At 41.2% G+C, this 15,830-nt stretch overlaps 1 protein-coding gene across 3 annotated transcripts; it reads left to right on the top strand.

Moving 5' to 3' along the window:
• The first annotated feature begins 2,990 nt into the window (after positions 1 to 2,990).
• Positions 2,991 to 15,245, top strand: LOC110523717 (E3 ubiquitin-protein ligase NEURL3-like). Of its 3 annotated transcripts, XR_002473482.2 has the most exons (5): positions 2,991 to 3,178; positions 8,614 to 9,123; positions 9,242 to 9,424; positions 14,570 to 14,955; positions 15,201 to 15,245. XR_002473482.2 is itself a non-coding variant. In XM_021602656.2 (4 exons), the coding sequence occupies exons 1-4, from the start codon at positions 3,157 to 3,159 to the stop codon at positions 14,749 to 14,751; spliced, it is 897 nt and encodes a 298-aa protein (XP_021458331.1). In that variant the 5' UTR covers positions 2,991 to 3,156; the 3' UTR covers positions 14,752 to 15,182. The 3 variants fall into 3 exon arrangements, 2 of the variants coding, with proteins under 2 accessions (XP_021458331.1, XP_036833289.1); XM_021602656.2 differs by lacking the exon at positions 15,201 to 15,245 and having other exon boundaries at positions 14,570 to 15,182; XM_036977394.1 differs by lacking the exons at positions 2,991 to 3,178; positions 15,201 to 15,245 and adding an exon at positions 5,952 to 6,395 and having other exon boundaries at positions 14,570 to 15,182.
• The last annotated feature ends 585 nt before the right edge of the window (positions 15,246 to 15,830 follow it).

Raw genomic sequence — 15,830 nt, 5'->3', positions numbered from 1 at the left:
CCGCTCAAACCAGCGCATGTCTAGGCCCGTCTGAAGTTTTCCAATGACTATCTGGATGATCCAGAGGGGGAATGGGAGAAGGTCGTGTGGTCTGATGAGACAAAAATAGAGCTTTTTGGTCTAAACTCCACTCGCCGTGTTTGGAGAAAGAAGAAGGATGAGTACAACCCCAAGAACACCATCCCAAACGTGAAGCATGGAGGTGGAAACATCATTCTTTGGGGATGCTTTTCTGCAAAGGGGACATAACGACTGCACCGTATTGAGGGGAGGATGGATGGGGCCATGTATCGCGAGATCTTGGCCAACAACCTCCTTCCCTCAGTAAGAGCAGTGAAGATGGGTCGTGGCTGGGTCTTCCAGCATGACAACAACCCAAAACACACAGCCAGGGCAACTAAGGAGTGGCTCCGTAACAAGCATTTCAAGGTCCTGGAGTGGCCTAGCCAGTCTCCAGACCTGAACCCAGTAGAAAATCTTTGGAGGGAGCTGAAAGTCCGTATTCCCCAGCGACAGCCCCGAAACCTGAAGGATCTGGAGAAGGTCTGTATAGAGGAGTGGGCCAAAATCCCTGCTGCAGTGTGTGCAAACCTGGTCAAGAACTACAGGAAACGTATGATCTCTGTAATTGCAAACAAAGGTTTCTGTACCAAATATTAAGTTCTGCTTTTCTGATGTATCAAATACTTATGTCATGCAATAAAATGCAAATTAATTTCTTAAAAATCATACAATATGATTTTCAGGATTTTTGTTTTATATTCCGTCTCTCACAGTTGAAGTGTACCTATGATAAAAAATTATAGACCTCTGTATGCTTTGTAAGTAGGAAAACCTGCAAAATCGGCAGTGTGTCAAATACTTGTTCTCCCCACTGTAGGTTGGAGTCAACTCCTCCTCAAATTTCTAGTTAACAAACTATAGTTTTGGCAAGTCGGTTAGGACATCTACTTTGTGCATGACACAATTCATTCTTGAATTATAAGTGAAATAATCACAATTCCAGTGGGTCAGAAGTTTACATATACTAAGTTGACTGTGCCTTTAAACAGTTTGGAAAATTCCTGAAAATGATGTCATGGCTTTAGAAGTTTCTGATAGGATAATTGACATAATTTTCTTCAATTGGAGGTGTACATGTGGATGTATTTCAAGGACTACCTTCAAACTCAGTGCCTCTATGCTTGACATCATGGGACAATCAAAAGAAATCAGCCAATACATCAGAAAAAAATGGAGACCTCCACAAGTCTGGTTCATCATTGGGAGCAATTTCCAAATGCCTTAAGGTACCACGTTCATCAATACAAACAATAGTACGCAAATTTAAACACCATGGGACCACGCAGCCGCCGTCATACCGCTCAGGAAAGGACTTTGGTGCGAAAAGTGCAAATCAATCCCAGAACAACAGGACCTTGTGAAGATGCTGGAGGAAACAGGTACAAAAGTATCTATATCCAGAGTAAAACGAGTCCTATATCGACGTAACCTGAAAGACCGCTCAGCGAGGAAGAAGTCACTGCTCCTAAACTGCTGTAGAAAAGCCACTACGGTTTGCAACTGCACATGGGGACAAAGGTTGTACTTTTTGGAGAAATGTTCTCTGGTCTGATAAAACAAAAATAGAACTGTTTGACCATAATGACCATTGTTATGTTTGGAGGAAAAAGGGGGAGGCTTGCAAGCTGAAGAACACCATCCCAACCGTGAAGCACGGGGGTGGCAGCATCATGTTGTGGGGGTGCTTTGCTGCAGGAGGGAGTGGTGCACTTCACAAAATAGATGGCATCATGAGGTAGGAAAATGATGTGGCTATATTGAAGCAACATCTCAAGACATCAGTCAGGAAATTAAAGCTTGTTCGCAAATGGGTCTTCCAAATCGACAATGACCCCAAGCATACTTCCAAAGTTGTGGCAAAATGGCTTAAAGACAACAAAGTCAGGGTATTGGAGTGGCCATCACAAAGCACTGACCTGAAGCCTATAGAAAATGTGTGGGCAGAACTGAAAATGCGTGTGCGAGCAAGGAGGCCTACAAACCTGACTCAGTTACACCAGCTCTGTCAGGAGGAATGGGACAAAATTGACCCAACTTATTGTGGGAAGCTTGTGGAAGGCCACCCAAACCATTTGACCCAAGTTAAACAATTTAAAGGCAATGCTACCAAATACTAATTGATTGTATGCAAACTTTTGACCCACTGGGAATGTGATGAAAGAAATAAAAGCTGAAATAAATAGTTCTCTCTACTATTATTCTGACATTTCACATTCTTAAAATAAAGTGGTGATCCTAGCTAACCTAAGGCAGGGAATTTTTACTAGGATTAAATGTCAGGAATTGTGAAGAACTGAGTTTTAATGTATTTGGCTAAGGTGTATGTAAACTTCTGACTTCAACTGTATGTATGGCAGGACCAAACTGGGGAGAGAGGTAGGAGCAAGCCCATATAATGCTTTGTAGGTTAGCAGTAAAACCTTGAAATCAACCCTAGCCTTAACAAGAAGCCAGTGTAGAGAGGCTAACACTGGAGTAATATGAATAATTTTTTTGGTTCTAGTCAAGATTCTAGTAACCGTGTTTAGCACTACCTGAAGTTTATATAGTGCTTTATCCAGGTAGACGGAAAGTAGAGCATTGCAGTAGTCTAACCTAGAAGTGACAAAGCATGGATGGATTTATCTGCATAATTTTTGGACAAAGTTTCTGATTTTTGCAATGTTATTTAGATGGAAAAAAAGCTGTAATTGAAATGTTTGTCGTGTTTGTCAAAAGAGAGATCAGGGTCCAGAGTAAAGCCACAGTCCTTTCAGTTTTATTTGAGACGACTGTACAACCATCAAGATTAATTGTCAGATCCGGCATCACCTCTACTTTATTGCAGACATGAAATAAAACAGTTAAAGTATAAATATTGCCAAGTCATTTTGCTAAGCAAAGACAACGTGATATGTGGAAGAGTGGGTAGGGGAGGCTGTGTTTTTATGCCACTCCCCCAACCTTTAACTGAAGAGGTTGTGCTGTCTCAAAACAAAACTATACACGCCACGCTAAGAAGAGCCAACATCACTGCTGCCTTGCTACTGTATCAGTCCAGTGTGAAGACTCCACGGGAAGAAGCCAACTTCAAGACTGGCAAACCTGAAGAGGATGGAGATTGGTATGAGCACTGGTAAGAATACAATATGAATATTATTCACATTCCGATGTATTCATCAATATCTGTCTAGACAGATATAATACGTGTACATAAATTAAATTAATTAGAAATGTAGATATAATTAGACATTCAAAATTTAAAATACTATTTAGCAACATTTTGCACAAAAAGTATGTAGTTAATTGATATGCATGCTTTCTAGAGAGTTAAACTGATTATCTGATACTGGCGCTCTGTAGCGTTGTGTTTTTATCAGTGGTGGAAAAAGTACCCAAATCTCATACTTGAGTAAAAGTAAATATACCTTAATAGAAAATGACTCAAGTAAAAGTGAAAAATATACATAAGTATAGTTAAGTATAATTTCTGAATGAGTTATTTATTTATTATTATTGTATTTTTAACCCTTTTTCTCCCCAATTTCGTGGTATCCAATTGGTAGTTACAGTCTTGTCTCATCGCTGCAACTCCTGTAATGGACATGGGAGAGGCGAAGGTCGAGAGCCATGCGTCCTCCGAAACCCAATCAAGCCGTACTGGAAACCAGCCGCACCAATGTGTCGGAGGAAACACCATACAGTGCCTTGCGAATGTATTCGGCCCCCTTGAACTTTGCGACCTTTTGCCACATTTCAGGCTTCAAACATAAAGATATAAAACTGTATTTTTTTGTGAAGAATCAACAACAAGTGGGACACAATCATGAAGTGGAACGACATTTATTGGATATTTCAAACTTTTTTAACAAATCAAAAACTGAAAAATTGGGCGTGCAAAATTATTCAGCCCCCTTAAGTTAATAATTTGTAGCGCCACCTTTTGCTGCGATTACAGCTGTAAGTCGCTTGGGGTATGTCTCTATCAGTTTTGCACATCGAGAGACTGAAATTTTTTCCCATTCCTCCTTGCAAAACAGCTCGAGCTCAGTGAGGTTGGATGGAGAGCATTTGTGAACAGCAGTTTTCAGTTCTTTCCACAGATTCTCGATTGGATTCAGGTCTGGACTTTGACTTGGCCATTCTAACACCTGGATATGTTTATTATTGAACCATTCCATTGTAGATTTTGCTTTATGTTTTGGATCATTGTCTTGTTGGAAGACAAATCTCCGTCCCAGTCACAGGTCTTTTCCAGACTCCATCAGGTTTTCTTCCAGAATGGTCCTGTATTTGGCTCCATCCATCTTCCCATCAATTTTAACCATCTTCCCTGTCCCTGCTGAAGAAAAGCAGGCCCAAACCATGATGCTGCCACCACCATGTTTGACAGTGGGAATGGTGTGTTCAGCTGTGTTGCTTTTACGCCAAACATAACGTTTTGCATTGTTGCCAAAAAGTTCAATTTTGGTTTCATCTGACCAGAGCACCTTCTTCCACATATTTGGTGTGTCTCCCAGGTGGCTTGTGGCAAACTTTAAACTACACTTTTTATGGATATCTTTAAGAAATGGCTTTCTTCTTGCCACTCTTCCATAAAGGCCAGATTTGTGCAATATACGACTGATTGTTGTCCTATGGACAGAGTCTCCCACCTCAGCTGTAGATCTCTGCAGTTCATCCAGAGTGATCATGGGCCTCTTGGCTGCATCTCTGATCAGTCTTCTCCTTGTATGAGCTGAAAGTTTAGAGGGACGGCCAGGTCTTGGTAGATTTGCAGTGGTCTGATACTCCTTCCATTTCAATATTATCGCTTGCACAGTGCTCCTTGGGATGTTTAAAGCTTGGGAAATCTTTTTGTATCCAAATCCGGCTTTAAACTTCTTCACAACAGTATCTCGGACCTGCCTGGTGTGTTCCTTGTTCTTCATGATGCTCTCTGCGCTTTTAACGGACCTCTGAGACTATCACAGTGCAGGTGCATTTATACGGAGACTTGATTACACACAGGTGGATTGTATTTATCATCATTAGTCATTTAGGTCAACATTGGATCATTCAGAGATCCTCACTGAACTTCTGGAGAGAGTTTGCTGCACTGAAAGTAAAGGGGCTGAATAATTTTGCACGCCCAATTTTTCCGTTTTTGATTTGTTAAAAAAGTTTGAAATATCCAATAAATGTCGTTCCACTTCATTCTTCACAAAAAAATACAGTTTTATATCTTTATGTTTGAAGCCTGAAATGTGGCAAAAGGTCTCAAAGTTCAAGGGGGCCGAATACTTTCGCAAGGCACTGTACACCTGGCGACCATGTCAGCGTACACTGCGCCCTGCCCGCTACAGAAGTCACTAGTGCGCGTTGGGACATTCCTGCTGGTCCAACCCTCCCCTAACCCAGACGACGCTGGGCCAATTGTGCGCCGCCCCATGGGTCTCCCGGTCGGCTGCGACAGAGCTTGGACTCGAACCCATAATCTCTACTCGGGAGACCCGAGTCTATTTATTCTAACCCATAAAAAGGGACCTTGACCGAGAGGAGAATGTAGACTATTTCCCGTAATTGAGTAAACAGCTGGGGGTTTCTAAATAAATATATACAACAATTAAAAACAATCCATTGTACAGATTTGATAAATGCATACTTCACAACCAGGATGTGAACAAAGCATCAAAACAACTGCGGTGAATCATTCAAACTATTTCAAAGGTCTTGAAATAACCAGGTAAAAACTAACAAAAAAATGGCAACTTTAATATTAAATGGTAACCTGTGAGATTAGGTTAATAACTGGAAAGATTTCCATTGTTGTTTGTGTGTAGATGGTGCAAGTAATGAAATGAACATCTATTTTTAAATTTGCTAATTTAATAATTAGGGACCAATTATTAGCAAGTATCTAACAAATGATTTAATGAAAGCCGCTGAGAAATGAAACCATACAATCACATACAGTGGAATGTTTGTGGAGTCATAATATGCTATGTATAGAGTTTAACATCAGTTTCAGTATAGAAAACGTGCTTCCCACGTGATCTTGTTAATCATGTAAAGCTAGGTACAAGGAGGATGTTTCAGAGAAATGTCTTGCTTATAATAATGTTAATAATGTACTCATTCATATGACTTTTGGACTATGGAAAAAATAGAAGGGTTTAGCACGAGACATATTGACATATAATGAAACTGAAAGATCCATAACATGAGGGTAGTGCGTACGGCCCAGGACATCACTGGGGCTAATGTGCAGTCATAAACTGTTCTCTCTACTACCGCATGGCAAGGGGTACGGAGTGCCAAGTCTAGGACCAAAAGGACATTTTTTACCCGCAAGCCATAAGACACCTGAACAGGTAATCAAATGGCTACCCGGACTATTTGCATTGTGTGCCCCCCCAACCCCTCTTTTACACTGCTGCTACTCTATACCTACATGTACATACTACCTCAATTAGCTCGACTAACCGGTGTCTGTATGTAGCCTCGCTACTGTATTTAGCCTCGCTACTGTATATAGCCTCTCTACTGTTATTTTTCACTGTGTTTTTTAGTTTTTATTTCGGAAGTTTACATACACCTTAGCCAAATACATTTAAACTCAATTTTTCACGATTCCTGGCATTTAATCATAGTACAAATTCCCTGTTTTAGGTCATTTAGGATCTCAACGTTATTTGTAGATTGTGAAATGTCAGAAAATAGCAGAGATAATGATTTATTTCAGATTTGATTTCTTTCATCACATTCCCAGTGGGTCAGAAGTTTACATACACTCAATTAGTATTTGGTAGCATTGCCTTTAAATTTGGTTTGGTGAATTTTGTCCCATTCCTCCTGACAGAGCTGGTGTAACTGAGTCAGGTGTGTAGACCTCCTTGCTCGCACACGCATTTTCAGTTCTACCCACACATTTTCTATAGGATTGAGGTCAGGACTTTGTGATGGCCACTCCAATATCTTGAGTTTGTTGTCCTTAAGCCATTTTGCCACAACTTTGGAAGTATGCTTGGGGTCATTGTCCATTTGGAAGACCCATTTGCGACCAAGCTTTAACTGATGTCTTGAGATGTTGCTTCAATATATCCACATCATTTTCCTACCTCATGATGCCATCTATTTTGTGAAGTGCACCAGTCCCTCCTGCAGCAAAGCACATCCACAACATGATGCTACCACCCCCGTGCTTCACGGTTGGGATGGTGTTCTTCAGCTTGCAAGCGTCCCCCTTTTTCCTCCAAACATAACGATGGTCATTATGGCCAAACAGTTTTTTTTTGTTTCATCAGACCAGAGGACATTTCTCCAAAAAGTACGATATTTGTCCCCATGTGAAATTGCAAACCGTAGTCTGGCTTTTTTTATGGCGGTTTTGGAGCAGTGGCTTCTTCCTTGCTGAGCGGCCTTTCAGGTTATGTCGATATAGGACTCGTTTTACTGTGGATATAGATACTTTTGTACCTGTTTCCTCCAGCATCTTCACAAGGTCATTTAATGATATTCTGGGATTGATTTGCACTTTTCAATCCAAAATACATTTATCTCTAGGAGACAGAACGCGTCTCCTTCCTGAGCGGTATGACGGCTGCGTGGTCCCATGGTGTTTATACTTGTGTACTATTGTTTGTACAGATGAACATGGTACCTTCAGGCATATGGAAATTGCTCCCAATGATGAACCAGACTTGTGGAGGTCTACAATTTTTTTTCTGAGGTCTTGGCTGATTTCTTTTGATTTTCCCATGATGTCAAGCAGAGGCACTGAGTTTGACGGTAGGCCTTGAAATATTTCTACAGGTACTCCTCCAATTGACTCAAATTATGCCAATTAGCCTATCAGAACCTTCTAACGCCATGACATCATTTTCTGGAATTTTCCAAGCTGTTTAAAGGCACAGTCAACTTAGTGTAGGTAAATTTCTGACCCACTGGAATTGTGATACAGTGAGTTTGAAGTGAAATAATCTGTCTGTAAACAATTAGTGGAAAAATTGACTTGTGTCATGCACAAAGTAGAAGTCATAACCGACTTGCCAAAACTATAGTTTGTTAACAAGAAATTTGTGGAGTGGTTGAAAAATGTGTTTTATTGACTCGAACCTAAGTGTATGTAAACTTCTGACTTCAACTGTAATATCGTTTTTTTTTTACTTAAAAATTGCACTGTTGGTTGGAGGCTGTAAGTAAGCCTTTCACTGTAAGTATGTATTCGGCGCACGTGACAAATAACTTTGATTTGATGTTCATATTGAAAGATTTCCCCATATTTAGCAAATAATGAAACCATAAACGAACGGACATTTCTGCTTAAGTGTAGTCAACACCATGATATAATAATAAAGTTCATGAATATTCTGTACAACACATGAAACATTTTTAAGGTACTAAGCAGATTAAATCCATAAACTTCATCTTCCCACATGTTTTGACTTGTCAGCCATCTGCGAGAAAGTTTCAAATGTGTGTTAGCTTTAGGTTTTAAAGGAAGGTAGACTTGCCTGGTAAATATTGTCAGCTGATTGTTTAATTGTGTTTCATAATGTTTTGCTAACAATTTTCCTCCCTCCCCTTTAGAGATGTATCCACCCAATATATGTGGGCGTCACTGTCTGGGGCCCCTGTCCTTCCACAAAGGGGCCTTGGGAACCGATGTGTGTCTGAGTCTGGGAGGTAGACGTGTGGAGAGGGACAGAGAGACCTTCCAGAATGGTCTGACTTTCAGCAGTCGTCCAATCAGGGTCCAGGAGAAGATACATCTGCGGGTGGAATGTTGTGACCAACACTGGCATGGAGCTCTGCGGCTGGGCTTCACCATCATACCCCCCTCCTCCTCTGGGCCCCTCTTCCCTCCTGCTATGGCTATCCCTGACCTCACCACCACCTACGGGTACTGGGCATCCATCGTGCCCTCCAGCCTCATCATGCCAGGGGCAGAGCTCCGCTTCTGGGTGACCCCTCGAGGAATGCTGGTTTACGAGGGGCCAAATGGTTTGAGGTACAAGCTACTGAAGGGGGTGGATGTGACACGCCCCCTGTGGGCCATGATAGATGTCTACGGACAGACCAGAGCTGTGCTCCTATTGGGTGAGGCACATGGTGAATTTCTTGGTTGATAAAGTAGCTTGTACAATCTTTTATTTTATAGATAGTATCACATTAACTCCGACTGATCAGTGCTTTATGTTCTTCCTTCCTTTTTCAGGATCAGAAAAGAAAGACTTATTGAAGTTGCGGATCCGGAGGTCCTGTCCTGTCCCTCCTCCTCCCTCTGTGTCTCATAGGGACAGCTGCATGTGTGTGAACGAGGATCATCCCTGTCGCACCCCTCAGGACTACAGGCTCTCTGCTGACCCTATCCCTACCACACAGATAGACCACTCTATAGGTGTGTAACTAACTGCATTATTAAAGCCAGACAGTGCCGGCTCCAGGCATAAGCGACATAAACTGTCTTAGCCAGTAGGGGGTGACCAAAATAAATACATTAATTAATTAATAAATAAATATATATAAATATATATATTTAGGAACTCAGTTGGTGACTCAACTTATTGTTGAGAATTAGAATTGCAGAATACACAAGGTGCAATTTCGAAATTTGGTTGTGCATCAGTAGTCTTTTTCTTATGTCAGTCATTGACAGTCACTCAATTAGCCATGTCAGCTAACAGTTTTTAGATTGGTAAGTTAGTCTAGCCAGCTATCTAAGTTTGTAGTAACCATGGCCGAGTACCATGTGCCCAATGGCCCTGAACTCCCCCATTGATTTTGTTAGTCACTCGCACTCAGATATCATTAATATGGCCTAAGTCTTGACAAAATGTCTAGAATTGCAGGAAATTAGCTATAAAACTGCATACTTGTTCTCTCTGCCCCATGGCAAAATTATATTTGTTATCAAATTGCTAAGCTTTTCTCCACCCAATGGCAACATGTGTAGAATTGTAGAAAGCTTGCTTTAAAACTGCAACATTTTCTCTTCTCCCCATTGAAAAATGTGTAGAATTGCAGGAAATTCATTTTAAAATGTACATTTTTCTATCCACCTCCAAGAGGGGGCTTCCCAAACAAATCTCACTTAGGGCCCCCCAAAGGCTAGGGCATTCAGGTTGGCGAGTGTAGATATTTACAAAGTTGATACAGTTGCAGTGACGATTTTAGCATATACAGTGCATTCGAAAAGTATTCAGACCCCTTGAGTTTTTACACATTTTGTTATGTGACAGCCTTATTCTAAAATGTATTAAATAGTTTTTCCCTCATCTATTTACACACAATACCCCGTAATGACAAAGCAAAAACAGATTTTTTGATTTTTTTGCAAATGTATTAAAAATCATAACTGAAATCACATTTTACATAAGTATTCAGACCCTTTACTCAGTACTTTGTTGAAGCACCTTTGGCAGTGAATTACAGCCTAGAGTCTTCTTGGGTATGACGCTACAAGCTTGGCACACCTGTATTTGGGGAATTTCTCCCATTCTTCTCTGCAGATCCTCTCATGCTCTGTCAGGTTCGATGGGGAGTGTCACTGCACAGCTATATTCAGGTCTCTCTAGAGATGTTTTATTGGGTTCAAGGCTCTGCCTGGACCACTCTAGGACATTCAGAGACTTGTCCGGAAGCCACTCTTGCATTGTCTTGGCTGTGTGCTTAAGGTCGTTGTTCTGTTGGAAGGTGAACCTTCGCCCAAGTCTGAGGTCCTGAGCCCTCCGGAAAAGGTTTTCGTCAAGGATCTCTCTGTACCTTGCTCCGTTCATCTTTCCCTTGATCCTGAATAGTCTCCTCGTCCCTGCCGCTTAAAAACATCTCCACAGCATGATGCTGCCACCACCATGCTTCACCGTAAGGATGGAGCCAGGTTTCCTCAAGATGTGACACTTGGCATTCAGGCCAAAGAGTTCAATCTTGGTTTCATCAGACCAGGGGATCTTGTTTCCTTGACACTTTTTAGGTGTCTTTTGGCCAACTCCAAGCGGGCTGTCATGTGCCTTTTAGGAGTGGCTTCCATCTGGAGCTCTGTCAGAGTAACCATCGGGTTCTTGGTCACCTGCCTGACCAAGGCCCTTCACTCCCGATTGCTCAGTTTGGCCGGCGTGCCAGCTCTTAGGAAGAGTCTTGGTGGAGTCAGCTCTAGGAAGAGTCTTGGTGGTTCCAAACTTCTTCCATTTAAGAATGATAGAGGCCACTGTGTTCTTGAGGACTTAAATGCTGCAGACAGTTTTTGTTACCCTTCCCCAGACCTGTGCCTCGACACAATCCTGTTTCAAAGTTCTAGGGACAATTTCTTCGACGTCATGGCTTGGTTTTTGCTCTTACATGCAATTTCAACTGTGGGACCATATATAGACAGGTGTGTGCCTTTCCAAATCATGTCCAATCAATTGAATTTACCAAAGGTGGACTCCAGTCAAATTGTAGAAAAAAAGGATTATCAATGAAAACAGGATGCACCTAAGCTCAATTTCAAGTCTCATAGAAAAGGGTCTGAATATTTAAGAAAATAAGGTACGTTTTTTATTTTGTATAAATTATTTAAAAAATTAAGACCAGTTTTTTCGATTTGTCATTATGGAGTGTAGATTGATGAGGAAACACATTAATCAATTTTAGAATAAGGTTGTAACGTAACAAAATGTGGGAAAAGTCAAGGGGTCTCAATACCGAATGCAATTTATATCTTGGTGGGGCAAACTCAAAATAAAAAATAAAATATGTAGATGCCTGCCGGCAAAGCCACTATACAAGCCTAAACAATAGATTCATTGCACTATAACGGTGACAAATGGTGCCCACACACTGTTAGGGTCTACATAAAGCTGTCCCAACTCCTTTCCACTGCTACAGCTGCCTATCAGTGGAGCCTTGTCTGGCAGCGAAACAGTTCATTCGGCGTCATTTACAGCCTTTAAAAAAAAACATAGCTGATATGGCTGACTTGCTAAAACAAATGTGGTTTCTACTGACAATTGAGATGTACAAACTTTGGCATAAGGGGACGATGAGCAGATAAGAGGCAATCCGTAATTTTGATTAAGATATTAATGATTGAGCTAGGATGGATTTAATATAACTATTTTGTTCAGCACTTTTGTAATGTACAGTGACAAAATTTAGAACATGGGTCGTTCTTACAGTGTTCTCCCTGTACACCAAGTCAGAACTGTAGGATAAATAAAGGGTGCATATAAGCAGACAATGAAAGCTCTTACAATATCAATGATTACATTTCTCTAAAACAGGCTATAGGCTACATGTGCACCACCAAGTCAGAACAGTAGGCTAAGTTATGAGGGGAAAAGGGACCAAATTATTAGGGTGAGGCACATGGGCTACCAACAGCTTACTACACACCATACACTTAGTATTACTTTCTTAGCTACAGTATACACATCTGACTGGCATATTACATAATTTAAGCAGCAGCATACAAGCCATTGTTGAACTCACGTTGTTGTGCTGTGCTCACTTGAACAGGAAGGTGGCGCAACAATCCTTTGTGGGCAGATTTTGTCATCAAAGTCTAGCATTCTCTGGATTTATGGTGCTTTCAAGACAACTGGGAACTCTGGGGTTAAAAATCAAGGTCATGACGTGTGATCTTCAGGTTGGAGCTCTAGAAAGAGGTCAGAGTTCTCAATATAAAATTCCGAGTTGAATGACCGTTATTTTCCCGGTCTGAGCTAATTTTTTTCCAGAGTTCCCAGTTGTCTTGAACTCACTAAAGTCTGAGATTTCCGAGTTTCCAGTTGTTTTGAATGCAGCAGAAGTCATAATGGATTGACAGCATGGCCAATGTTGAATGTTTATCATTTTAAAATTGGAAAAGAGACCCTTAAACCCAGACTTGGACCACATATCCACTCCACTGAACAGCAGGCTAGTGATTGCTTTGCAATTCTTGCCGTTAGCCACAGATTCCTCCCAAACCACTCATTGTTGAATTTCCAACTTGTTGTGTAATGTTTATGTCGAATGGCCGATGAGCACCGATATGTTTTTATCTGATTTTTCTTCATAATTTTTCTTCAATCAAAGATTGAAAAGGATTTTCCAGTAGATTATCGACTTGATTCATGATGACTGCTAGCTAAGATTTTGAAAATATGATGTTGGCATGATCAGTCCATTCAAAGCTACGGTAGATATAACGGGATTTGACGTAATTTTACCTTGGCCAATGACCTTGATCCTTCTTGGATGGGCACTTCTAATGTAACTCTATGGCTGCATTTCAAACTCATAAAAGACACGCCCTTGTCCACTTACCCTCACCTTTTGCCCTTGGGGGAATCCCCGTCACCATCTTGGACGTCGGTCCAAACTATTAGCCAAACAAGGGAAGTTCGCAAAGTAAGCCCCTCAGCCCTCATTTTTGATCGAGTTTGCGACTGTACAATTATGTTCACGTTGGGGCCTGAAATGTCCCATAATTCAATTCGCAATGATTGTACATCCGCTATGAAAAGTCAGCCAAAACTTAAAACCTCAACGTTAATATGGATAAGTCAACATACAAGTGTAATAAAAACAAATGTAAAAAGGTTAGAAATTGTGCTACTAACGCACATGACGGCACAAACACATCTCGTAAAAGTAATGATGTTTTTGTTTGGTTAGCTTTTGGAAATTGTAGAAATAAAACATTTTCCTTCAGAAGTTCCAGCTAGGCAGGCTAACGTTAGTTAGCTAATTAATTTGCTATCATACAGTAGGCGTATATTAATAATGATATAGTTAATATAAGTAAACATGCAATCATAATTGACTGTAGCGCATATTAAGCACCCACAGGCTACAGTGGCTGAAAGCACAATCATCGCACGATGAACGAGTGACGAATTTCCATGCAAGGTGGTCCATTTTAAAAATCATTCCTTCCTCCCTCGCCCCTTGCCCTGCAAGTGTATACTCATCAGACATCATGATACGTCATCAGAAGAGTCCACTTAATTTGAGGGCTGAGGGGATAGGGTGTGTCTTTTAAGTGTTTGAATGCAGCCTATTGCAGCACCTAAGAGGCTTGAATTTTCGAGCTCTCCCCATAGATTTGGAGGTGATGTAGTGTCACCATGAGTGACAGAACACTGAACCAATCACGGCGCAACAAGAGAACATTACCATTACATATTTTCCGCTGGCTGCCTCACCAACATATAAAGCACTGAGCTAGGCTGAAACACCTGCAAATTGGAGCTGCCTTAAGAAAGCAAAAAATAGACCATGTTTGTGTGCCGCTTCATTAACTTAATAATCTTTATTTTTATTGTTTGCAAACGGATGTGTCAGGTATTAACGTCAAAATAACATGCAAAAACAAAAAAACATTGTTTTAGCTAAATAGGTGCCCCACCTACCCTGAATGATGGGTCGCCACTTGTGCAGTTGTACAGTTTTATTTCAATGTTTGGATATGGATTTCTGTTGACCTAAAGGAACTGTGGTCTATTTACAATATAGTTTTCTTGGCAGCCTCTTTTGTTGGTGACCGTAAAGTTACTTGCTTTCTATTTATTCTGCACTGTAGATCGGGACATCGCTGGCGATTGCGTGGTCTGTCTATCTGCTAGAGCTTCTGTGGTCCTTCCCTGCGCCCACCGCTGCCTGTGCCTTCGCTGCGCCCTGCGGGTCACGGCCGAGTTTGGAAACTGCCCGCTGTGTCGCCAGTCAATCAGATACAGCGACGAGGACAGGGGGATAAAAAGTTGACCAACCGATGGGGAAAGGAGGGAGAAAAGCAAAGATAATCTAATCAGCATTATATTAGTTCATAATATTGCAAACATTTCCCTTATGTTCTTTTTTATATCAACTGTCTATTTTTCACTGTGACTTATGTTATAATGTAGGCATGTATACTACATGTAGGCATGAATACTTGATGAAGAACGTCTCACTGTAGATGTTTTATTTGTCAATGAATCCAAATCCAAATGTAAATAAATGCACCCAAAATGAAGACCGTTTCTCTTTTATTTGATAACTTTAAATAAATAGGCCTAGGGAAATTACAGTCAGACAACTATGTAGCCAACTGAAGAAAAAAATAGTTTATTCTCAAAATGAAAGCATATCAATATTTCTGGTACTACAAACACAGTTTCTATACCAGGCTACAGCAGAGATCTTGTGCAACTTCGGTGTGCAACATGCAGTAGGTCATGTCAGGATGAGCCTGCAGGAAGGGTACCACATGAGGGAGCGTTGAGATTGCCAGTGTTCTGCCATGGCCAGTGAAGAACCTGGATCTCAATCCCATTGAGTACGCCTGGGACCTGTTGGATGGAGGGCTAGGGCCATTCCACCCAGAAGTGTCCAGGAACTTGTAGGTGCTTTGGTGGAAAAGTGGGGTAACATCTCACAGCAAGAACTGGCACATCTGGTGCAGTCCATGAGGAGGAGATGCACTGCAGTACTTAATGCAGCTGGTGGTCACACCAGATACTGACTGTTACTTTTTATTTTGACCCCCCCTTTGTTCAGTGACACATTATTCCATTTCTGTTAGTCACATGTCTGTGGAACTTGTTCAGTTTGTCTCAGTTGTTGAATCTTGTTATGTTCATACAAATATTTACACGTTAAGTTTGCTGAAAATAAACGCAGTTGACAGTGAGTGGACTTTTCCATTTTTGCTGGGTTTATTCATTTTATCCACTTACAATACTTTGGCCGACAGAAAGTTTGTTCGAGACTCACAAGGGCCGGGTGAAGCAGCCCTTGTGGGCAGTCTCAGGGCTTGGATCTGGATACAGGTCGTGGTTCTCTAATCGTCTTTCGCTGTCTCC

Source organism: Oncorhynchus mykiss, chromosome 5, assembly GCF_013265735.2.
Source record: "Oncorhynchus mykiss isolate Arlee chromosome 5, USDA_OmykA_1.1, whole genome shotgun sequence".
NCBI classification, from domain to species: Eukaryota; Metazoa; Chordata; class Actinopteri; order Salmoniformes; family Salmonidae; genus Oncorhynchus; species Oncorhynchus mykiss.
The sequence above is the reverse complement of the archived record's forward strand: the minus strand, read 5'-3'. Positions and strand labels throughout refer to the sequence as shown.

Coding starts and splice junctions, on each gene's coding strand:
- LOC110523717 (XM_021602656.2), top strand. CDS start 3,157: ATGGAGATTGGTATGAGCACTG. Junction 9,124..9,241: donor CAGAGCTGTGCTCCTATTGG/GTGAGGCACATG, acceptor TTCCTTTTTCAG/GATCAGAAAAGAAAGACTTA. Junction 9,425..14,569: donor ACAGATAGACCACTCTATAG/GTGTGTAACTAA, acceptor TCTGCACTGTAG/ATCGGGACATCGCTGGCGAT.